Source organism: Canis aureus, chromosome 13 (assembly GCF_053574225.1).
Source record: "Canis aureus isolate CA01 chromosome 13, VMU_Caureus_v.1.0, whole genome shotgun sequence".
NCBI lineage: Eukaryota > Metazoa > Chordata > Mammalia > Carnivora > Canidae > Canis > Canis aureus.
Window position 1 is genome coordinate 41,535,254 of NC_135623.1, and position 24,910 is coordinate 41,560,163.

General features: G+C 44.6%; 1 protein-coding gene and 1 long non-coding RNA gene across 3 annotated transcripts in view; one reads left to right on the plus strand and one right to left on the minus strand.

Moving 5' to 3' along the window:
• LOC144282334 (uncharacterized) overlaps positions 1 to 24,910 on the minus strand; it is a 106,633-nt gene that overhangs the window by 69,508 nt on the left and 12,215 nt on the right. For both annotated transcript variants that reach the window (XM_077845849.1, XM_077845848.1), the window contains exon 2: positions 18,460 to 18,588. In XM_077845849.1, coding sequence (XP_077701975.1) covers positions 18,460 to 18,588 — 129 coding nt within the window. The remainder of the gene's footprint in view (positions 1 to 18,459; positions 18,589 to 24,910) is intronic.
• Positions 2,927 to 7,190, plus strand: LOC144282331 (uncharacterized). The gene is made up of 3 exons (XR_013350763.1): positions 2,927 to 3,189; positions 3,731 to 3,946; positions 7,029 to 7,190. It is a non-coding gene; the product is annotated as an uncharacterized LOC144282331 (long non-coding RNA).

A 24,910-nucleotide genomic window follows, 5' to 3' on the forward strand; every position in this document is an offset into this window, starting at 1 on the left:
AGGTGCTCAATAAATATCTGGTGAACGAGTGAATGGAGAGGGCCTTCTGGACACTCTGGTGCCTGCTGAACGGAGGAGCACTCCTGCTGACTACTTCACCTCCCTACCCTAAAATCACGCTTTCAGAAGACTCCCCATTTTGCATTCCTTTCTACCTTGGGAATCGAAATTCCGGGATGATCCTGAACAAATCTTTTCTGGCTGGCTTACTTTTGTGCTTTGTATCTCTGTTTAGTTTGGTTTGGCAGAAGAGGCTTGTGGGCAAAGGCACGTGCAAGACTCCCCACGTGTCTCTGGCTCCCTGTGTGCTCTTGATGACAACGTGTCTGGGGACACTGTTCTAAAGGCTCAAGCAGAGAGGATAAAGGGATCCATCTACCCAGATGCCCACTTCCATGGTAACTCTGAATGAGTTCAGAAGGCCATTGCTGGCAATACTTTCGGCTTTTATTATCCTCTCATAGTTCCAGGGATTGTGTTTGCAGGCCCACGCGGGGAGGAGGGCTTCTGAGTTGAATGTACTGAGAAGGAAGCTTTCCAAAGCCCAAATTAATTATTTTCTGCAGCATCTAAACAATTATTATTATGTGATGAGCTTGCCAGTCAGACCCTTTGGCACATCCATTTGGAACCCTCAAACTATGCCAAGTACTTAGCCTCTCAGCTGCAGAAATCCCTTCACCCTAAAATAAGCAAGGTTATTAGAAAAAGGCTTTGCTTATTCAGCTGGGAGGCCTCATCCACTCCTCTGGCTTTGGCAGCATCTCCTAACAGCTAAAGCATGGCCTACAGAAGCCTAGGATGAACACTGAACATTCCAAGGGGTGAACACACAACTAAACGTCCAAGGTATCTTCTCCTAAAAGGATCCAGGTATATTCAAGGGTGCCTGGGTGTCTCAGTTGGCTAAGTGTCTGCCTTCGGCTCACATCATGATCTCAGGGTCCTGGGATCGAGTTCTGTATTGGGCTCCCTGCTCAGTGGGGAGCCTACTTCTCCCTCTCCTCCCCTCTCATGCTCTCTCACTCTCTCAAATAAATAAAATCTTAAAAAAAAAAAAAGGATAGCCAATCACAGCTGATTAGTCATTTCTCCAGAATCATACTAGCAAGACTATCAGGCCAGACTACCTATTAATGGGTCCCAGTTCCAAGGATGTACATTCCATTCACATAAAGAGGATGGTGTCTCCGTTGAGTTGCTTGAACTCTGTGCACTGTTCCTGACACTCAGATTGGCCATGACCTCTTTAATATTTCTGAACAACCAGCACAGATTCCTAGGTCATCTTTTAAGAATATATATATATATATATATATATATATATATATACATACATATATACATATACATATATATATATCTACTTTAGTTTGTCATCCATTTCAAGATGCACCATTATTTTATGTAAAACTAAGAAAGAAAATGATACTGTCAATTAAATTAGAACAAACCACTGATTATAAGATATATCCTGATCAGAGATGTTAGGTTGTAAAAAAAAAAAATGTGAATTCCATGAGGGGGAGTGGGGAGAAAGAAGAAAAAAAAAACCCTCATGTAAGTAGTTTGAAGCAATTTTAATAGAATTTTAGAATTATCACCTGTATGAAGTTATTTCTACTTTAGACTCTAGTGAGCACACACTGGGTTCTCTGATGCAAAAATGAGTTATGCAATGGCTTTTCTGCTTACTCCTTTTGCGAAGGGCCACGCCAATTACGGTGCCGCTGCACCGCTGCCTTAGCAGAGCACACATGGTTAAGTCATGTGGCAAAATGACTACCTTTCTGAGATCTCGAGTTCACTCATGTGCTCACTTGCTCTTTCATAACTTCCTTTGAACCACTGTTGTCAGTGGTAATTTCCTGGATTTACCACTGGTTCCTCACTTGCTGAATGAGAGGTTAGAATGAGATTGATGTGTAAGCCCTAACATCTGGCTTTACACTAATTCCACTTTGACTTTAAAAATGTAAGAGTCAGGGATGCCTGGGTGGCTCAGGGGTTGAGCATCTGCCTTCGGCTCAGGGCGTTATCCCAGGATCCAGGATCGAGTCCCACATCGGGCTCCCCGCAGGGAGCCTGCTTCTCCCTCTGCCTATGTCTCTGCCTTTCTCTCTGTGTCTCTGGTGAATAAATAATTTTTAAAAAAATGTAAGAGTCAGCTGGCCGACACTTCCTGGGTGCTGTCACAAGGGAGCCCAACTTTCCTGAGCACTCACTGTGTGCCAGGTGCCCTAGCAACTGTGTTCCCCTCTGCGTGTCATTCAACAGGTGGAGCAGCCCTGAGGTAGATGTTACTAGGCCCATGTGACAGATGGAGAAGCTGCAAATACCTGCCAGGTGGGCTCTTTTTTCCGGTTTCAGATTTATTGAGATTCCACAGAGACCACACTTGAAACTTAATGTTTTTTTTTTTTTTTAATTTTTATTTATTTATGATAGTCACACAGAGAGAGAGAGAGAGAGAGAGAGAGAGGCAGAGACATAGGCAGAGGGAGAAGCAGGCTCCATGCACCGGGAGCCCGACGTGGGATTCGATCCCAGGTCTCCAGGATTGCGCCCTGGGCCAAAGGCAGGCGCCAAACCGCTGCGCCACCCAGGGATCCCTAAACTTAATGTTTGATGGTTTTTTTTCTTTCTTTCTTTTTTTTGTTTTGTTTTGTTTTGTGTTGTTTTGTTATTCATGAGACACACAGAGAGGGAGGGAGGCAGAGACACAGGCAGAGGGAGAAGCAGGCCCCATGCAGGGAGCCCCACGTGGGACTCGACCCCGGGTCTCCAGGATCATACCCCGGGCAAAGGTGGCGCTGAACCGCTGAGCCCCCGGGCTGCCCTCGATGGTTTTACTACATTCACAGACTGGTGAATATATTCTATGAATATAGAATTATAGTCCGTAATCCAATTCTAGAATGTCTTCACCACCCCAGAAGGAAGCCCCGGAGCCTTTCCAGCCGCCCCTCGCCCTGCCCCCTGCCCCAGGCCCTGGCGACCACTACCTTCTGTCTCTTGGGGACATTTCCTGTGAGGAGATCGTATGACATGTGGGGTCTCGGGCACCGGCCTGGTCCCAGGTTTGGACCCCGCGCAGGTGCAGGACAGCTGCGGCGGGACCCTAATCCCCGCTCAGCTCTGGGGGAGCAGACACAGCTTCAAGCCGCCAGACCACACATGAGCCACTTGGTGCGGCTCACACCCCCCCCCCGCCCCCGCCGCCCGCAAGCCCGAGAGACCAGAGGCGGGTCACTTTCCGCCCCGAGCTGCCCGCCGGCCCCCGCAAGCCCCGGCGGCCCGGCCCTCCCGCAGCCCGGTGGAGGCTCGACGCTTCTCCACGGGCACACGGCCACCCGCCGCAGAGTCTCTCACGCCCTTGCCCCGCTGTGTGGACAGACCGACGGCTCAGGGGCACCTGCACGGATGGTCTCGGGGAGATTCCCCACTTGTCCCACAGCGTCCCCTGCCCTCCTCTGCCGGTCTCTAGGGCTGCAGTGCCCAGGCTCCCCTGTCCCCAGGGGGACCCAAAGGGCAAGGGGGGTGGGGCAGGAGGTGACAGAGGCTGGGCTCCTCCATCTCTGGACCCTCTCTCTCCGTTTGGGGAGAGGGCTGGTGGCAGCTTCCTTCTGTTGCCAGTGTCTGGATGTCTCCTCGTCCCTTTATGGTTCCCTTTACAGTCCCCTTAATCTTTTCCAGACCTTTGAAAATAATCTCTCCATTGACTTTTCAGAGAAGTTCCTCTGAGAGTGCCATCTGTTTCTGCTAGGACTCCGGCAGCCTTCAAACATTGATGTAGAGCTTGCTCATCTGTCTGCCCCAAGATCTACTTTCCTTCTGCCTTAATAAAGTAACACTTTTATTCTTAGCTGGGCAGGTGGCTACCCCTAATGAAGATTTCTTGTCCAGCCTCCTCTGCAATTAGCTATGGCCACGCGACTTAGTTCTGGTAAGATATCAGCAGAGGTCAACTACAGCAGCCTCTGGGAGACCTTAAAAGAGACTAGATTGTGTTGTCTGGCCTTTTCTTCTGTGTTCCTTCCTCTGTCCTACTGCTTGGAACATGACTCTGATGGCTGGAGCACCAGCAGCTGTCTTAGACTGTGAGGATGAAGCTGCACCTTGGGGATGGTGGGATAGAAAGCCTGAAGGAGCTCGGGCCCCCACCTTTATAGAGCCCCCAAGCCAGCCTGGACTGCCTACTTCTGATCCTCTTTCCTAAGACACTCTTGCTTAAGCCGCTATTGTTTTTGACTCACTGTAATATGCAGCTGAATTCAATCCTGACTACAACTGATGAGTTACACTGGAAGAAAAGTGTGGTTTTAGTTTTAAAAGTGTGCTTTAGGGATCCCCGGGTGGTGCAGCAGTTTGGCGCCCGCCTTTGGCCCGGGGCGTGATCCTGGAGACCCTGGATCGACTCCCACATCGGGCTCCCGGTGCATGGAGCCTGCTTCTCCCTCTGCCTGAGTCTCTGCCTCTCTCTCTCTCTGTGTGACTATCATAAATAAATTAAAAAATTTATAAAAAAATAAGTAAATAAATAAAAGTGTGCTTTAGGCCTCAGAGCAGAAGATGTTGGTTCAAGCTATGGCTCTTCCACTAAGAGCTGTGAAGCTTTGGCCTTCCTTAGACTCCATTCCCCATGTACTGTGCTGGAAAAATAGTATCCACCTCATATAATCATTGAGAAATAAAATAAAATAACATTTGTTTCAGTATCCAGCCCATAGCAAGCACATGGTTCCGAGGGCATGGCTCTGGAGTTAAAATGGGACTTGATATCCTGCCTCCACCACTTATTAGCTGTGTGTTTTTGGGAAAGTCATTTGACCTCTCTGAGCCTTAGCTCTTTGATCTTTTAAAGTGCATGATAAAGGGCACCTGGGTGGCTCAGTGGTTGAGCATCTGCCTTTGGCTCAGATGGTGACTCCGGGGTCCTGGGATAGTCCCACATTGGGTTCCTGGCAGGGAGGCTGCTTCTCCCTCTGCTTCTCTCTCTGTGTCTCTCATGAATAAATAAATAAATAAATAAATAAATAAATAAATAAATAAATAAATAAATAAATCTATCTTTAAAAAAATAAAATCTTAAAAAAATAAAATCTTAAAAAAATAAATAAAATCTTAAAAAACAAAACAAAACAAAACAAAAAACAGAAATCATCTTGGATGATTCGGCTGAAGAGGCCCACTTCTGGAGCAGGTTGAGATTCCTGTTCTTAGACAAAGCTAGGTATACCAAAGACGAAGCATATGGGGGCGCGGTGGAAGAAGAGGTAGAGAAGCTGGTGAGAGATCAGAATTAGTAGGGTATTGTACATCTTAAAGTTCTCTGTTGTAGATAGCAGAATTCATTCCACCTAGTTTAACCAGAAATAAATACATGAAAGGAACGAGAAAGCTCACAGAATTTCTGGAACACCAGAGAACCAGGCTTGAATGCTACCCAGTAAGAAACAGTGCAGCCAGAAAAAAAGGCCCTACCTCAACACGGAACTGTGTGAATCCATGCCCCGGAAGAACCAACCACTTCTGCTACAGAGCATAGCAGAGAATCTGCTCTCTCTTTCCTTCTGGGCTCAACCGGCACCTTGCATCTATGCCTCATAGGTGGACAGCAACTATGTCCCAAACCTCAATCTAAATGGATGAGAGTCTAAGAATGTAGTTTTCTGCTTTCCCAACAGAAAAGAGTTAGAATATGTGTAGAGTGAGCCAATTTATAGTATCTGCTACATGGAGTTTAGAGCTTTCTATTTGCCCTTGGCTTTATTAATATGACTTGCATCAGAAAGACTAGCCACCTGGGTGGATCAGTCAATTAAGCAACTGACTCTTGATCTCAACTCAGGTCTTGATCTCAGGGTCGTGAGCTTAAGCCCTGCATTGGGCTCCAAACTGGGCATGGAACCTACTAAAAACAAACAAACAAACAAAAAAAAAACAAAAAACAAACAAAAAAACAAAAACCATGAGGTATATGAAAAGATCATGGGCCACGATGCCAGATAAAATGTAGGTTCTTTCCTTTGGACACACCAGATTTGTTCCTACCTCAGGTCATTGCATTTGTTCTCTGTTAATGGGGATACTCTCTGCCCCTCACGATTTATCCCTTCTGGTCATTCGTGTTCTGGCAATAAATGTCACTTCATCAGAAAAGCCTACTCTGACCATCCGACCTAGTATGTCCTATCTGACCCAGCCTCCCATCATGTCATCTTTTTAACACTTATCTGCTACTTTCTTGTCCTTTATTGTTGTCTTTGTTTATGGTATGTACTCTCCTCACCTCTAAATAGAACAGAAATTTCATAACAGCAGGGACTGAGTCAATCTTGTTCACTGCTGTATCCCTTCAGTCTAGAAGAGCGACCAATATAGGATGATGATACCATTTATGTTATGATTACCATGGCCATATATTGTTTAGTCCTCATGAAGTGATTACTGTCATCACTGCCATTTTAAAGATGAGAAAATAGAAGCCCAGAGAAGGTAATGAGCTGCCCAAGGTCAAACAGCAAGTAAATTGTGGGACTGTGATTCAAACCTCAGCAGCCTGGCTCCGGAACCACATGTCTTTTTTTTTTTTTTTTTTCTTTTTTCTTTTTCGGAACCACATGTCTTAATTGCTAAAGCATATGAAACATAGGGGTGCCCAGGTGGCTCAATCAGCTAAGTGTCCAACTCTTGATTTTGGCTCGGGGCATGATGTCAGGGTTGTGGGATCGAGTGCTGCATCAGGCTCTGCTCTCAGCATGGAGTCTGCCTGGGATTCTCTCTCCCTCTCCCCTTCCCCCACTCCTGTGTGCCAAATAAATAAGTAATCTTTAAAGCATGTTGAACATAGAAGCTGCTCCATAAATATGTTATGGAAAAATGAATGAATATACATCTTTTTAGTTATCTCTTTGACACTCTGTTATTCTTAACACTGCAAATTATCTCTCTGTCTCCTTCATGGATTTCTCCTCCAACTTTTCTTCTCCCTCCCTTTATTTTTAATGTGTCCTATTTTTTTGCAGCCCTGGTGGCGTAGCGGTTTAGCGCCGCCTGCAGCCCAGGGTGTGATCCTGGAGACCCAGGATGGAGTCCCACGTCGGGCTCTCTGCACGGAGCCTGCTTCTCCCTCTGCCTGTGTCTCTGCCTCTCTCTCTCTGTCTCTATGAATAAATAAATAAAAATCTTAACCAAAAAAAATAATGTGTCCTATTTTTTTAATATTTTATTTTTTGAGACAGTGAGCAAGAGAGAGAGAGAGAGCAGGGGAAGGGCAGTGGGAGAGGGAAAAGCAGACTCCCTGCTGAGCAGGGAACTCCATCCCAGGACCCTAGGATCAGAGGCAGACACTTACCCAACGAAGCCACCCTCCCTTTATTTATTTATTTATTTATTTTATTTTATTTTTTAATTTTTAATTTTTTTATTTATTTATGATAGTCACAGAGAGAGAATGAGAGGCAGAGACACAGGCAGAGGGAGAGGCAGGCTCCATGCACCGGGAGCCCGACGTGGGATTCGATCCTGGGTCTCCAGGATCGCGCCCTGGGCCAAAGGCCCGCGCCAAACCGCTGCGCCACCCAGGGATCCCCTTTATTTATTTTTAAAGATTTTATTTATTTATTCATGAGAGACACAGAGAGGCAAAGACATAGGCAGAGGGAGAAGCAGGCTTCCTGTGGGGAGGCCGATGCGGGACTTGATCCCTGGACCCCAGGATCATGCCCTAAGCCAAAGGCAGATGCTCAACCACTGAGCCACCCAGGCTCCTTGGGTTATATTACTCAGTATCATGATTGAATGACCATATTATGTGCTGACAAGTCCCAGATCTACCATAACTCTCTCATGTTGACTCTCCTAGGGAGACAGAATTAAATGTTCATGGCTTCCTAGATGTTACCACTTGAGCATCCTTGAGGCATCCAAACCTCAACTCCCCCTCCTCCTAGCCAATTTATGAACAAGTCCTGTGGATTTGACTTCTTAAACAGTTTTCCAATCCATCCCATCCTCTCTATTCCTGCTCCCTGCAGGACTTCTGAAAGAGGAGGCACCTTCTGTGGAGACACCCAGGTGGCTCAGTGATTGAGGATCTGCCTTTGGCTCAGGGCGAGATCCCGGGGTCCTGGGATCAAGTCCCACATCAGACTCCCTGCATGGAGCCTGCTTCTCCCTCTTCCTGTGACTCTGCCTCTCTCTCTCTCTCTCTCTTTCTCTCTCTGTCTCTCATGAATAAATAAATAAAATCTTAAAAAAAAAAAGTGGCCAGCTCATTGCATTTCCTCAGCAAAGCCCCCACAGAGCCCCGTTTTTCTCCATGTGAAAGCCAGTCAAGCCAACAGGAGAAGCAGCATAACTTTTCAGTCTCCTATTTTATTTTGGAGACCCAGCTGCAGCCCCTGCCATTTCATTTCACCAGACACTCTGAGAGTTTTATAATTCAGTCCTTTCAGTTGGCTGCAGCCACTGCCTGTTATTTGAAACCAAAAGAGTTACAACAAACGCACTGATGAACCGAAAGAAAAGACAGCTATTTCTATGAGATGATTTGCATGAGAGGAAGAAAAGAGTCCCCCTCACAGGAAGGGGGAGAGGATGGGGAGGACCCCTGGCCAGCCCCCGGGGACTTGCATGTGAGCTGGACAGCAAGAGGGAGGGGCAAACAGATGAGGAGGCCTTTATTTTACAGTCTCCTTCCTTCCTGAAGCAGCACAGTTTTGGTGCCTCAGTCACAGGGTACCACACAGGGCAGGGCCCTGTCCCTCCTCTGCAAAGGATGCGGCCCAGCTTCAACACACTGATGGTGCATATGCAGGGCTCGGCACATGTGAGAAACAGGGGACACTCTGACAGCTCAAGGGCTGGCTGTCTGGGAGCTGCTAAAAGATGGCATTCGTGGCACAACCTCCAGCATTGCCCCCATGGACACCAGGAGCATGGGGGGGGGGGTGCTGATGTACCATCCTCCAATGGCTCAGTGGGCAGCAGGTATCAGTGGGAAAGGTGGTCAGGGTGGGGGAAGAAGGCATCATGAACACCCCACGGTAACTAGTGGACAGACTTGTTTGCAGTACACCCCCCGAGGACCCTTGAAAAGAATGGAGTTAGACCCAAAAGAGGGCAGGGGACAAAGCTCTGAAACATAAAGGTGTAACACAAAGTCAGCAAAATTGGGGTTATCACCATTACCATGACACATTTCAACCCACCACCCAGGAAAATCTGAGAAAATTCAGGTTTGTTGTATTAGATTTACTTTAAAAAGTTAAAAGGTGAAGGAATAAGCTAACCTAGGAAAACTAAAATGGAATTCCCGATGGGACTTTCCTTCAAAGTCTTCTCTACAACAAGATATTTATGACATGTCATCTACTAAAAGAAATAGCTTAAAATTTAGCATGCTGAGATTTTCCTATTAACTCCACAAGTAGAACGGATCAACAGAAAGCCTCCAGGGTTATAGGTCTGAAAGCTACCTTTATAAAATTGGTATCTTTGGGTAGATAGGCACAGAAATCTTGCCAATTTTCCTCAAGCTCATTTGGGAAAGAAGAGGACTGGCATTTTTAAAAGCTTACTTTTAGCTCTGCATTTCCCATGATGTGCTTGACCCAATTGTGAAATGACACACTTCCCCCACCTGGTTGGGATTAACACAACTGAACATAACAGCACATCAATTCACCCATGGAATGTACATCAACCTAGCCAAGCTCTTTTCCATACTTATAAGTGATGAGATACTGAGGGTTTTTAAAAATTTCTTTAAAGATTTATTTATTTGAGAGAGAGAGAGAGCGAGTGCACACATGGGCGAGCAGGGGAGGAACAAAGGGAGAGGGAGAGAAATCTCCAGCAGACTCCCCACTGAGCGCAGAGCCTGATGAGGGGCTCGATCTCACCACCCCGAGATCATGACCTGAGCCAAAACCATGAGTCAGATGCTTAACCAACTGAGCCACCCCAGGTTCCCTCATAATGATACTTAATAGTGAAGCAAGACAAAACAAACAATATAAAGCTAAGTATTTTATTTACCTGCACAAGAACTGGAATGTAATAGGTATTTGATAAGTGTCAAAGAATTTTAGAAAATACTGCCTCAGATATTTTCTTCATTGTTCTTTTTTTAAAGATTTTATTTATTTATTCATGGCAGACATAGAGAGAGAGAGAGAGAGAGACAGAGAGAGAGAGAGACAGAGACAGAGACACGGGCAGAGGGAGAAGCAGTCTCCATGCAGAGAGCCCGACGCGGGACTCGATCCCAGAACTCCAGGATCACACCCTGGGCCAAAGGCAGGCACTGAACCACTGAGCCACCCAGGGATCCCTTCTTCATTGTTCTTTAAATTATAAATTCTCTCTTCCACAGATAGAAACAAAGACAAGACATTTCTCAAGATCCTTTGCTGCCAGGGTATATAGACATTTGACTACCTTCTAGCAAACTTCCAAGCTAAGCAAGACTTGGGATATATGCAAAAGGTTCCAAACACATTATTCTCCTAGTTGTATGGACATGGAGACACATGGTTTTCTGCAGGGACGGTAATGAGATCCTGGTCAGTGCTGGCTTTATAGATGTTGAGCACCATCAGGTAGCTGCAGCAGGATTTCTGCTAGGGAACCCTTATAATGTGTTTGGACATTTGTGGTGTAGTTGGACAGTCTCTGGCTGCTTTGCTTCTGGCTGCATGACATCCAGGCTTTGTTTCTTGGCCTTCACAGAAATTCTAATTAATATCAGGTAAGAAATTCCCACTGAAATTATCTAGAGTAGATTCTGTCTCTGAAAGAGACCCCAAAGTACTGGGAATCTGGGACTGAGTAGGTGACCTGGTTGGATTTGAAAGCAGTAAGGATGAGAGACAGGGAAAAACACTGGTGGCAAAACACTAAAAAAAAAGGAAAGTCACAAAAACTTTGTAATAGAAGGCAGGGTGGTACTATTCCTGCCTCACTGTGGACAGATGCAGCCACAGATATCTTGGAATGCCACAGTTACAGTGAGACCAGCCCCTGTTCCCTGGTCTTCTCGATGGTAACAGGATTTATGATGGGAATGAAGGAGAACCTGTTCCACATTTCCTGGAGTTCTGAGTGAAACCCAAGGATATAAGAGGGGTCAAAGAGAGGATTTGGAGAAGATAGTTGAGGAGATCTTTAAAAAAAAAAAATTTTTTTTTAAGTAGGGTCCACACCCAGCATGGAGTCCCATACAGGGCCTGAACTCACAACCCTGAGCTGGAGACCTGAACTGAGCTCAAGAGCTGGGCATTTAACCAACCAAGTCACCCAGTTGCCCCAAGATTTTTTTTAAGAGGCTTTTGCTCTGCTTTAACACTCTCCTCTTTGCACCCCAGCCAAAAGAGGCTAAGCACACATGGCTGGATATCAGGGTCTGAGCAGAGTTGAAAGAGACCACCCAGAAAAGAGAGCCATCCACTAGCATCAAGGGAACTTCAGGAGAGGAGACTGCAGGGAACCTCCAAAATTCCTATGCAAGAGCCTTAAAAAAAGATCCGCTCAAGCCATCTGAAAGGTCCCCTAGGAGTCACCAGCTTGAATCATCGACAAGGCCTGGAGAACACGGAGCCGCCAGATCAAGCAAGAACTCACTTACCCCTCTCTCCCTAACACTGCTACCCTACCTTCAACTTTGGAGGAGAAAGAAGGGTTAGAGGTGAAGGTAAGCAGGGAGAGAAAGAGGAGCCCTAGAAGCTGTCAGAAGTCCCATTCAGATGTAGAGGAGGATCCTCTTCTCCTCCTCCAGCCTCGGAATGAAGTTTAAAGAATTAACGGAAGTCAAATATAAAATTGCATTTTTTTAAAGTAATCTCTACGCTCAACGTGGGGCTTGAACTCACAACCCAGATATCAAGAATCACATGCTCTACCAGCTAAGCCGACCAGGTGCCCCCAATATAAACTTGCGTTCTGACTATATCATGAGTTGTGCTCAGAGCAGTACATGGCGCCCGGTGGTGGAACGACAGAAATGCCCTCTGTAGTCACACAGAATGAAGAGCCTGGTAAAACCAAGGCTCTGGCGGATTGCAGAAGGAAGAAGATAAAGGCTAGGCGGTGAAAAGTTTCATTCAACTGCACACTAACGTTTAAAGAAACAAAGAATCACAGGCTTAGGATTTAAATTCTCGGCTTCGGGATCCCTGGGTGGCGCAGCGGTTTGGCGCCTGCCTTTGGCCCAGGGCGCGATCCTGGAGACCTGGGATCGAATCCCACGTCGGGTTCCCGGTGCATGGAGCCTGCTTCTCCCTCTGCCTGTGTCTCTGCCTCTCTCTCTCTCTCTGTAACTATCATAAATAAATAAAAATTAAAAAAAAAAAATAAAAAAAAATAAAAAAATAAATTCTCGGCTTCAAGGCATGATCAGTGAATGAAGAAGTTTCTGTGACTTCCCTAAAATAGTCTCCATGTCACTCAGGCAGAGGGCTAATGAAGCCGAAAAACAGAGGCAGAGATGGATCCTGAAGACTGACGAATCACAAAAACAGATTGAATTCAGTTTCACCAGGCCTTTCAGGATATTTGTTGGGAAAAAGTGGTTCTTCCCCTGTGTGCTGGGATGGAGATACTTTGTCTGAAACTCAACAGAGCTTCCTGCCTTTCCTCCCATTCCCATGAGGTTGGCTCCATCTTGTTCAAAAACAGTTAAGTTCATTGAGTGGTGGCTGTGCAAGAGGACGTCCTCTGTGGCCCACCCCACCTCTGCTCACTGACTCCAGACACACATGAGTGAGTCAGATTCCAGCACACCTGAGATCAAAATTAGACCTGGGAAGAGAAGGCTTACATAACCAAAGCATCACAAAGTAATGGGAGAGAAGAATTCTGAGAGTGTTGGCAAGAAGAAAATAATTTTGCATCAGATCAAGAATTTTTATTACATTTGTCTTCACCAGAACTCCTGGAATCAACGTGCTAAATGAAACAACTAGATCTGGTCTCAACGCCTTGCTTGATTGTCTGAAACTGTGCATCCATGGTGGCCCACGCACATGAAGTTCAGATGCCATGCATTCCTTAATGAGAAGGGAAACCAAAGACTTAAGGAGAAAGGAATAGTAGAGTGGATATATAATACCTGATCTACTCACCCAGCTTCAGAAAAAGGAAAACAACAAGACCAAAAAAAAAAAAAAATCCCACACAATGGTGAGAAGAGTATTAGCATTCTGAAAAAATAGTTGCCCTCTGTAGGCCAAGGATGATAGTGCGAGATGCTTCCATGGACAATGGTTTGCTGAAGGGTACATGAGAGCCTTAACCTTCCGAGGGAGTCAGGAAGGTTGTTGTTTGAAACAAACAAAAGGCTCAGCCATGACTGACGGTGCCACATAGATCCTAGGGTATTTAGGGTGAACGTACACACACTAAAATGTTTGTACTTTTTTTGGGGCATGAATTTGTATAAAAACAAAATCTAAGCCTGAGGAACAGAGGACTGACTTTAGTCACGATGATGGAGAATCACAGTCTTCAGCCAGTTCCCAGACCGGAGTCACCTTCCAGACCCAGAGCCCCTCAAGTAAAGGGAGGACCAGATGCTCTTGAGCATGACCCTGCAACAGCACAAGTGTACACCGAATGACTTCCTCCTTTCCTTTAATAAAGGCACTTGGACGGGCACCTTGGCGGCTCAGTGGTTGAGCATCTGCCTTTGGCTCAGGGTGTGATTCCGGGGTCCTCGGATTGAGTCCCACACTGGGCTCCCCAGAGGGAGCCTGCTTTTCCCTCTGCCTGTGTCTCTGCCTCTCTCTCTGTGTCTCTCATGAATAAATAAATACAATCTTTTAAAAAACAAAAAATGAAAAACAACAAACATTTATCATCTCACGGTTTTTGTGGGTCAGGAGTCCATGCATAGCTTTGTTGAGTTCTCTATGCCAGGGTCTCCCCTGAAAGCCAAAATCACACTCTTGGCCAGGGCTGCAGCCCTACCTCAAGGTTTGACTGAGAGACAATCCAATCCACACATAAGCTCACATGACTGTTGGCAGAAATCTGCTCCTTGTGCTTTATAGCACTAAGGGCCCATTTCTTGATGGCTGCAGGTGGAGATTACCCTTGGTTCCTGCCAGGTGGCCCTCTCCCTAGGGCAGCTCACCATGTGGCAACTACATCAAAGCTAGCAAGGAAGAGGGCCTGTCAGTAAGAGGGATATTGCAGTCTCATGTGACATACTAATGTATATGTCATCACATACATTCCATCACCTCTTGGTTAAAGGCAAGTCAGAGGACCCATTCATGCTCAAGGGCAGAGAATTATACAACAGCATGGATACTAAGAGGCAGGGATCATCGGGCACCATCTTAGAGTCTGTCTGCTTCAATAATTCACCAGTAAATACCCTCATCAAATGAGCAAAGCTGTGGCCATTCTCTAAAGAAGGCAGGATAGTTAATACCTGAGAAAGGCCAGAGGGTCCTCATTAGCTCAGATTTCACTAAGTCCCTGCTGTTGTCAGGTTGCACAGGGAAGCAAAGGTCACCTTAAGATGAAAATATTCACTAATTTCAAATGAGTCCCCACCCAAACAAACCTTTCTCCTCTTAATGCTAGTGTATGTCCTCATAGGTCTCATCTTGCCAGAGCTCCTCTTGCTGTGTGTGTCTTGATATACAAATAACAATCAGGCCAATTGCACAGGTGCCTCAAAACAAAATTATTTGAGTACCAGAGGCTTAGGAGAGGCTCTTGGGAAAACTGATGAAGCCCTCAAATAATTTTGCAAAATTGACTCTCGTTTTGATCACGCTGGGCAGTTTAAAGTATAAAAGACTATGCGGAGAAGGACAAACATTATATGTTCTCATTCATTTGGGGAATATAAATAATAGTGAAAGGGAATATAAGGGAAGGGGGAAGAAATGTGTGGGAAATATCAGAAAGGGAGACAGAATGTAAAGACTGCTAACTCTGGGAAACGAACTAGGGGTGGTAGAAGGGGAGGAGGGCGGGGGGTGGGAGTGAATGGGTGACGGGCACTGGGGGTTATTCTGTATGTTAGTAAATTGAACACCAATAAAAAATAAATTAAAAAAAAATCTAAAAAAAAGACTATGTATCCTGCTATCATACCATTTTGGGATAAATATAATGAAAAAACATGAGCAAAAGATATCTTTTTTTCATTTTAAGAAAATTTCCTGGATGCAAAATTACTTAAATAACCAAACCTTAAATATAGGGGAAAATAACACTGTTCCATAATTTTATTTTTAGTATTTATTATAAATCTGGGTCTGTTGTGAGCTGTGCCTGGGCTCCAGTCCTAACCATGTCCATTACTAGCTATGCGATCTTAGACAAGTTATTTAACTTTTCCGTGCCTCAGTTTATACAACTAGAACACGGAGAGGCTGGTAATAATAGCACCCATATCACCTACTAGGCCATTTGACCCTACTGACAACCCTGCGAGGCCAGTGTTGAGGCAGGTGCCTTTGATAGAGTGAGTGACTTGCAGCTGGGGTGAGATGTCCAGATGTCCCTTTTTTTTTTTTTGCCTCCAAAAGTCTGGGTCTTGGCAGCATAAACCAGAGTGGCCAAGTAACTAAGGGCAGGGGTGCCTGCAATTTTAGGATAACTTCTTTTCTAACTGGTTTTAGAAAAAGTCCATCTAGTGTGAATCCACCTACAACAAAGACCAAATAATATAGTACACCTCACAAGATACAAGAGCATATAAGTAACTTTCCAAAGGTCAGTAGATAGGAAGTGGTGGATTCAAAGCCAGGTCTAAGCAACTCTAAAGCCCCCTCTGATGCTTTTTTCAAACATTTCTCTTTGCACAGCCCTGTGGATTGGAGGATGGGCAGGGAGGACAGGCCCAACTGGGGGAAATGCAACAAACAGCCCTTGGAAAATAAGTGGTCAGATCCAACCCAAGAAAATCACTAGCCTTGCTTCTTCCTCTCCTCCTCAACTAACCCTTTGACTCCTTAGCTCTCCCTGCCTCTACCCCCACCTGCTTAAGAAGATTTTTGAGGGGGATCCCTGGGTGGCTCAGTGGTTTAGCGCCTGCCTTTGGCCCAGGGCGCAATCCTGGAGTCCCGGGATAGAGTCCCGTGTCGGGCTCCTGGCATGGAGCCTGCTTCTCCTTCCTCCTGTGTCTCTGCCTCTCTCTCTCTCTCTCTCTCTATCATAAATAAATAAATAAATCTTTTAAAAAAAAGATTTTTGAACAGTACCCTTGAGATCTTAGGGGAAAAGAAACAATCTAAATCAAAGAAGCAAATAAACCAATATTGAACCATCTTCCAGGTATTCTGAGTAGAGAGAGAGAAGCCCAAAACAAGCCCAGGAGTGTTAACATTCATTTTCTCTCTCTTTTTTTTTTTTTTTTAAGATTTTATTTATTTATTCATGATAGACATAGAGAGAGAGAGAGAGAGAGAGAGAGAGAGAGGCAGAGACACAGGCAGAGGGAGAAGCAGGCTCCATGCCGGGAGCCCGACGTGGGACTCGATCCCGGGACTCCAGGATCGCGCCCTGGACCAAAGGCAAGCGCCAAACCGCTGAGCCACCCAGGGATCCCCATTAACGTTCATTTTCAAAACACAGCACATGCAGTGTTCATTCTTCATAAACCCATGGAGTGAGACAGAATTGAAAGGAACTGAGGGGAGGGTCACTGCTTGGCAGATCAAGGACACAGACACAAGTGGCTGAGTCCACACACACACAAGCAAACACAGCAGACTGAGGTGCACCTTTGGAACCTGGGACTCTGAATGTGGAAATAGTCCTTCTTGTTTGCAAGTCACGGCATCTCTGCTTCTTCAGATGTGAACTAGAGACTACACAAAATCCTTGCAGGCCAAGCTTGGGATGGAAAAGAAAATGAGATGTTGGTTTCCGAAGGGTATCGCCTTGGAAAAGAGCCACTGAGGGTAAAGGAAGTACTATTCTCTAGCCTGGGCAGGGTATAGTCTGGAGACTAAAATCAAGTCATGCCACTGTAGACACAGTTTGACTCAGCTTTGACTGGAACTAACTGTAGGTAACGCACAGGCAGTGTTTACTTTTGTCTCTTGGGCAAAAGTACACAGAGAATCCAAGATCCTGGATTTCTATTACTCTTCTCAGTAAAATGATGAAAGGGGATTAGAGAATATTTATGCCCCAGAAACCTCAGAAAAACAAGGAACAATAAATACCATCCAGATGGTCAAATATCTTAGGTTAAAAATCTAATCGCCCATAATCCTGATCATTACAGTTTCAATGTTTGAGGTAAAAAATTCTCCAACATAGGGGCACCTAGGCAGCCCAGTCCATTAAGCCTCAGACTGTGGATTTCAACTCAGGTCATGATCTCAGGGTCATGGGATCGAGCTCCTTATAGCAGTAGGTGATGAAGCCTACTTGTCTGTCTCCCACTGCCCCTCCCCACACTCACATGCACACATTCTAAATAAACAAACAAACAAACAAACACGCCCGGGTGGCTCAGTGTTGAGTATCTGCCTCTGGCTCAGGTTGTGGTCCTGGGATTAAGTTCTGCATCAAGCTCTTTGTGAGAGCCTGCTTCTCCCTCTGCCTCTCTCTGTGCCTGTCATGAATAAATTTTAAAAAATCTTTTAAAAATAAATAAAATCTTTAAAAAAACCTCTCCAATACAGTTAACAATTTATCACACGTTAAAACTTTCAAAAATATAACTTTTAGGGCCACCTGGCTGGCTCTTAGGGTTGTGAGTTCAAGCCTTATACTGGGTGTAGAGATTACTTAAAAATCTTAAAAGTAAAATCTTAAAAAATATATACATATTACCTTTAACCTTGAGTCCATAACGTCTATGAAGTTTGTAAAACATGCTTGCTTGCTACATGTTTTAGATTATAAGTGATGTGTATCAGAATGTCAGAGAAAATTAGATTTTCTTACTGTCTCTGATCATATTCCCTAGAGGCAGAGCTTGATACAGGGATTGGGATGTACACAGTTTACTAAAGGAGTAGCACTCGGGGGAAGGGAGCAAGGGAGGACAGGGCAGGAGAAGGAGCCTGGCAGAGGCAGTCTCAGCTGGAGAGGAGCTTCAGAACGATCCCACAGGCAGCCCTGCAGCATACACTGCATCTCAGTGCAGGCCCAGGAGCATGGTAAGGGAGCCAGTCTCTTGTACATCCGTGTCAGTTAGTCACTGGCTGCTGGTTACCCCAAGGAATGGGTGTAATTTCCCGGGTGCAGTGGCTCTCTTTGGGCTGAGGGCAATTCTTTGGAGAAGGGGGCAGCTGTGAAGGTTTAGCAGCCCCAACTCCCAGCACCTAGGGGGTGAGGGGCACAAGCCAGGAGAAGGCACGTGGCTAGTGCACCAGCAGCAGCTGGCGCACTCACTACAGCTGCAAAATAAACTCACTTGCCTTGGGATAAGTAACCTGCCCTCTAGAACCTCACTAGCTTTGTATCAAAGAATCTTACCACTGTCAGTGGGGGATCAATTTCCTGGAGGTCAGTCACTGGTATTAGCTTCCTCCATTTACGCCTGTTTGAAATACTTTGGTGGATTCTGATCCAAATACTAAAGGAGTCTTCATTTTTTCCCCGCAGCTACAGACAAAAACAATTCAAAATGGATAAGAGTAAGTGGTAGTAAAAAATCAAACAGTACAAAGCAATAAGAAAAGAACATTAAGTATTTATCATCATTCTCGAAGGGAGGTGATTTTTTAAGCCCAGAAGTGAGAGGAGGGGAAAAAACATGAAGGAAGAGACCAGCAGTTTTTACTGCACAAAAACGTACAAACTTCAGGGGAAAAGAAACAATTCTGCATAGACAGAGTCAACTAGTAAACAACAATTAGGAAAGAATGTTTCTACAAATCTGAAAAAAAAATCTCTGACAAATAAAGATTGCTAATTTGCCAAGGGGAACATTTCACAGCATGCTCCTTGCCAGATTCTAGAATAAAATCCTCACCCAGGGAAAGGGATTGCAAAGGGATTAAAATATCCCTTTTCAAGCACCCCCTGGGACTAACTTTGCACAAGTGACTTCATTGTTCTGTACCTCAGTTTCTTTATCTGTAATACGGGGATAATGACAATCATAATAATACCTACCTCTTTTTTAAAAAAGATTTTATTTATTTATTCATGAGAGACACACAGAGAAAGGCAGAGACAGGCAGAGGAAGAAGCAGGCCCCATGCAGGGAGCCCAATGTGGGACTTAACCCCATGACTCCGGGATCACACCCTGAGCTGAAGGCTCAACCACGAGCCAGGCAGGTGTCCCACCTACCTCTTTTTTGTTATCACTTTTAGGGCTACAAGAACCAGGTGTTCTATGAAAAATTAATTGCCCACATTTATAAAAAGAGGCAATCAAGAGTTAGAGAAGAGGGAGCTACCTTGGGTGTTAGAGCACTAGCATCAGGTGGCATAATTGGAAGTGGGGTTATAGAGTGTGGGCGCATAACCTGCTAGGTGCTGCCAAGCCCTGGCAAGATGCGGTCTGTGGCAAAGCCAAAGCTCTAGACCTAAGGAGGGAGCAGCCAGAGGACCCTTGACACCCATAGAGAATTCCTCCTTACCTACTATGAGAGAGACAAAATCTATTTCTTCTCAGGCTCCCTTGCCAGGTGTGGTCATGCCACCCAAATCTAGCCCATGGAGTATGACAGGAAGTGACATGTACCATTTCTGGGAAGGCACATATATCATGTTCTTTCACATTCTCCTGTCCTTTTCGACAACTGGACATTGGATGTTGGAGACTCAACTTAGTTGAGTTGGGATAATGGGTCTTTTGATGGGGCAGAGCCACTAGGCGGGAAGAACTCAAGTCCCAGAGCACTCTGCGGAACAGAGCCACCTACCAATTGGAAATACACACACCAGATGGTTTCACAAGCAAGAAACAAATGTCCATATTCATGCCACTAATTATTGGGACTTATTACGATTTGGTCTGCTCTGAGACAGTGATGTGGAGCTAAACCTGTTCATAAATCATACTCAAAGCCTATAAGAAACATCCTAGGCACTACAGAGCAGTAACCCTACTGACATATAGTAGGAGACAACATATACATGTCAAAGGCTATGCAAACAATTCGAAGCCTGTTGCCAAAAGGGTTTGGGACCCAAATATATCCTCCCCACCTTGGCCTGCAAAAAAGATTGACAAACTTTTTCTGCAAATGGACAGGCAGTAGATATTGTAGAGGGTTTCGTGAACTACACAGTCTCCATTGAAACTGTTAATCTCTGTCACATTGTAGCACAAAGATTGCCCCAAGCAATACCTGAAAAATGGCCATGGCTGTATTCTCCAGTAAGTCCTTATTCACAAGCACAGGGTGCAGGGTGTATTTGGCTATAGGCCATAGTTCACTGACCTCTGACCTACAGGGATCCCTAGAAATCCCACTGTTAGAGAATCATTTGTTTGGCTTCTACCTAGCAAAGTTATGATAATATACATAGGCAGTAAATTAAATTGTAAAGGTCCCATTCTTTGCATTTTTAAGGACAACCTTATGTTGCACCTGATTTTCTTGAGGGAGCTACATTATAACAGGTTGAAATTCCTAAACAAGAGCCTAAAGCTAAACTTTTAAAAAATGACGGCATCATATTTAATCACTTTTTAACTCTTTAACTGCCTAAGTTAAAGCTTTCCAAAATATATAATCATCAATTTAACAGGAAAACTGTTGGAAACACATCAATTTTATATAAGATATTTCTAGAGGAAGTCATGATTGATTGATTAATTGGCCACCATGGTCCAGATGCTGATCTAGGTACTTTAAATACATTATATTGAATCATCACAGAAATTCCCAAGGCACCTCACAGAGGTGGAAACTGAGACTTAGAGAGGTAAGCAATTTGTCTAAGACCACCTACCTGATAAATCATACAAGTAGATGTGTTTATATTCAAAGCTTCTATGGTCCTATCACAGCCTCCTAGTTCAAAAATTGAAGGGTGTGGGCAGAGATTTTGATGGAAAATAGAGGCTGGTCAGGAGAGGAGACTGCTTGGTTCTGGACCTTGAGGGATAGGTTTCTATGGTCGAGAAGCAGAAGTCTGGCCACTGTGTGTTATCAGAAAGTTGTACAATGAACCATGGGCTGAATGTTCCAAGCGTGAACTGTTTTAAGTACCATGGGAGCCTACGAAGAACAGTTACAAAATGACTACATTAACTGAGCACCCACGACATGTCAGGCAACATCAGGCCTCAAAGCTCACATCTTCACCCCTACACTATACTGCCCCCGAAACAGCAAATAATAAGATTCCATGTCACTGTAATTATCCTTTTGGGGAGGGGGCAGAGGGAAAAGGAGAGAGAATCTTAAGCAGACTCCACGCCCAGCATGGAGCCCGTCACATGGCTCGATCCCATGACCCTGAAATCATGACCTAAGCTGAAATCCAGAGTCCGATACTTACCTGACTGAGCCCCCAAGCGCCCCATAATTATTCTTATCACTGTCCTGCATAGCAGGTGCCCACTCCTACCTATAGTTGACCAGGAATAATTGTCATGCTTGGGCAAATCTCTCTCTCATTTTTATGTCTCATTGATGCAGAGAACTAGCAAAATGTAGTGGTAGGAGGAAGGATGTTGGGACTTTGGAGCCAGTCTTAGAGATGAATGCTCCCTCATTAAATTACTCCTTAGGAATTACTTAACTTTCCTAAGAGTCCATTTTCTCTAGGAAGAAAGGTTCACATCAACCTAGGAAGACTAGGTTCACATCAACTTATCAAAGTAACACCACATTCTGTGTCACACTTAACTTGGTTGGTACGCAGCTAATACCTAACAGATAATATCTATTTAGGTGATAGCCACTACTGTGCCTAGAACACAGCTACATGTTCCCCGGGTGTCCGTTTCCTTCCCTTATCCATGATTTTAGTCCTGCACTTTGCCTACTCCCAAGTGAGCAGAAATTGCCAAGTTGCATTCATTCTGCTGTTTGGATTTGAGCTGTCTGAGGCCAGCACTCTCTTTTCCTTTGCTAGCACTGTTACAATTTGCATCCTTTATTTTTGTATGTCCCTCCTCTGAGAATCTCTGGGTTCTGGCAGCCTCCAGAGGGAAACATAAACCATCTTTTATTTTACTAGGAAGAAAGCTGCAACACAATGTAAGATCAAAGGTTTTTCCAGAAAAATTCAAGAGAAATTCCAAATTTTCTTCCTTTCCTACAGTTCTTCCAGTATCTGAACTGTTTCCCCTGGAAACCAGATGAAAGCAGCTGGCAATCAGGAACTGCTGCGTGGTCCAAAATTTTTAGCAGGAGCCAACTGGGCCAGATTTTCAGTTACCACATCTCCTGAAACCCTCTCAAACTGCCTCTCCTGAGGGATAGCAATTTTAGAGCAAGAGTCCAGTTCATTCTGCAACAATACCCAGCCCATGGTACTGGATAGAAGTGAGTGACGTGCTGCCTCTGATTTATGTCCATCCGTCCTTTTGAAAAAATGCTCATTGCTAGGTGATGTTAACCTCTGTATCATCCTCTATTTTTAGCCTCCAAGTGAATGATGAATCAGGCTGTGATCCGACAGTGAGCTTATGGAAATATTAGAGGCAATTTAAATTATGGTGCCTCAGACATCACATACATTTCTAAAGGAGCCAGAAAGCATTATCCCTGCCCAGGTTCAATCTGCATCCATTATAACCTAAATTTTTTTCTGAAGGATCCATTATACATCATAAGGTCAAATATGACTCTAAAGTTTCCTCCAATTTTATTTATTTTTATTTATTTATATATTTATTTTTAGATTATTTATTTATGAGAGAGAGGTGGGGGAGGGGTAGAGGGAAAGAGAAAGAGAATCCCAAGCAGACTCTCCACCAAGCGAGGACCATAAGCAGGAGTTAATGGCAGGACCCAGAGATCATGACCTGAGCTGAAATCAGGAGTTGGATGCTCAACTAACTGAGCTACCCAGGTGCCCCAAGTCTCCTCCAATTTGAATAAAATCTCACATGCCCATGCAACTTATTCCAAAAGCTGGAGATAGAAATGATTTCTCTTGGATATTATTATGCTGTGAGCTCAGACACTGCTGGTAGAAACAATATTCTCAATCATTCAGACACATATGGACCACCTACTCTATGACAGGTACTGTCTTGGCACTGGTAAAGAGACAAGACAAACTGGGGAGACAATGGTAAACAAAAGCAGGCATAATTCTTACTATTGCAGAGGTAGTTTAGTGAGGAGATAGATGTTAACCAAATAATCAAATAAATGAATATTAAGGGTTGAGTGCTGAAATTAGTTTTTAGGTCTCTGATTCAGTCTCTCTCTATCCATCTCTTAGCTCTGCTGTCTTCTATTTGGCTTCCTCTTCCAGCATCATCTTCCTATGTGACTAAGATGGCCACTTGCAGCTCCTGACTACTGTGGTGCTAATAAACGATGGTCCCAGAGGAATGATTGTCCCTAAAACTCCAGCAAAGTCCCAAGAAGATGCTGACTGGCTTAGTAGAGGTCACATGCTCACTCCTATCAGAATAATCTGATTGGCCAGCCCAGGTCATATGTGTACTCTCTAGGTGGGGAAGGAGGGGCAGTGTTAGTCTCCTTGGCATCATTTGGCTGAGCAGGACTCCTATGGTATGGAAGAAGATAGTTTCCCCGAGGAAAGGATAATGGGCTAATCGATGTTCATCCACCAAAATATCAGGGGAATGATGTTTAAAGTTAGTCAAGTAAAACAAGAAAAGAAGTAGCATTGTAAGGTATGCTTCTTCTGTGTTCCATCTGTCTCCCCTAAGGGCCAGAGACTGAGGCAAGCAGCAAGTTAGAGAGGCTTTCAGAACCACACAGACTCAAATCCTCCTCCTTTACATCTTAGTGATTTTTGTGGCCTTGGACAAGTCATCTACATTCTCTAAGATAGTTTCTTCACCGGTACCATGGAAATAGTAATTCCGCCTCCATGAGATTGTTGGGGAGATAAAATAATACCATGTAAACAAAGAAGTACATTGCTGGGAGAATTGGAGGAGCTGCGTGGATATGGGCATTTAGAAATCTCCCTGAAGTATCACGTTGTATAACAAACATTGTAAATGGGCTCCTAACTTGTGGGGTGGAAGGAAGGAGTGGTGTTTGGAGACAAAAGGAAGAAAAAATATATAAACAAAATGAACAAGTATACATTTATATTCTGAAAAGTGCTCTGATGGAAGTAAGCAAGAAAACTAACAATAAAAAATCTGATAATGAGTGGGCGCCTCCTTTAAGATAGCATAAACCAGGAGGGCCTCCCTAAGAAGGTGAATTGTGAACTGAGTCCTTCTGAAGGCAAAAAGAGATTACCAGAAAAAAGTTTGGGGAGGAAGTTCTAGATAGAAGGAAGAGCAAGGGCAAAGGCCCTGAGGTAGGAAAGAGATGGGCATGTTCAAGGAACAGAGGGAAGAACAGTAGTTGGAATGGTGAAATTAAAGATGTAGGCAGGAAATAGATCTGAAAAGACCTTCTAAGCCTTAGTAAGAATGTCAAGTTCAAAAAAAAAAGAATGTCAAGTTCCATGCTCAATGACATTCCTGGTTAAAATTCTAGTGAGATAATTAGAATTACTGGGTATAGAACAGAATGGATAAGGGCATGTGAAGGGAGACCAACTAGGACATCATTACAATAGTCCATGATAGACAATGGGGATGTAGCCTGAGGCAGTGGTAGTAGAGATGGGGAGAGATGGATGGATCAGATATATGTTTTGGTGGTAGGACTAGGAAGCCCCTGGGATGAATTTAGATGTGGGAGAGGAGGGAAAGGGAAGAATTAAAGATAAATCTTGACTCTGGGGTTTGACCAACTATTTGGGCAAATGTGGGACCCTTTACTGAGATGGAGAAGCCTTGGAAAGAAATAGGT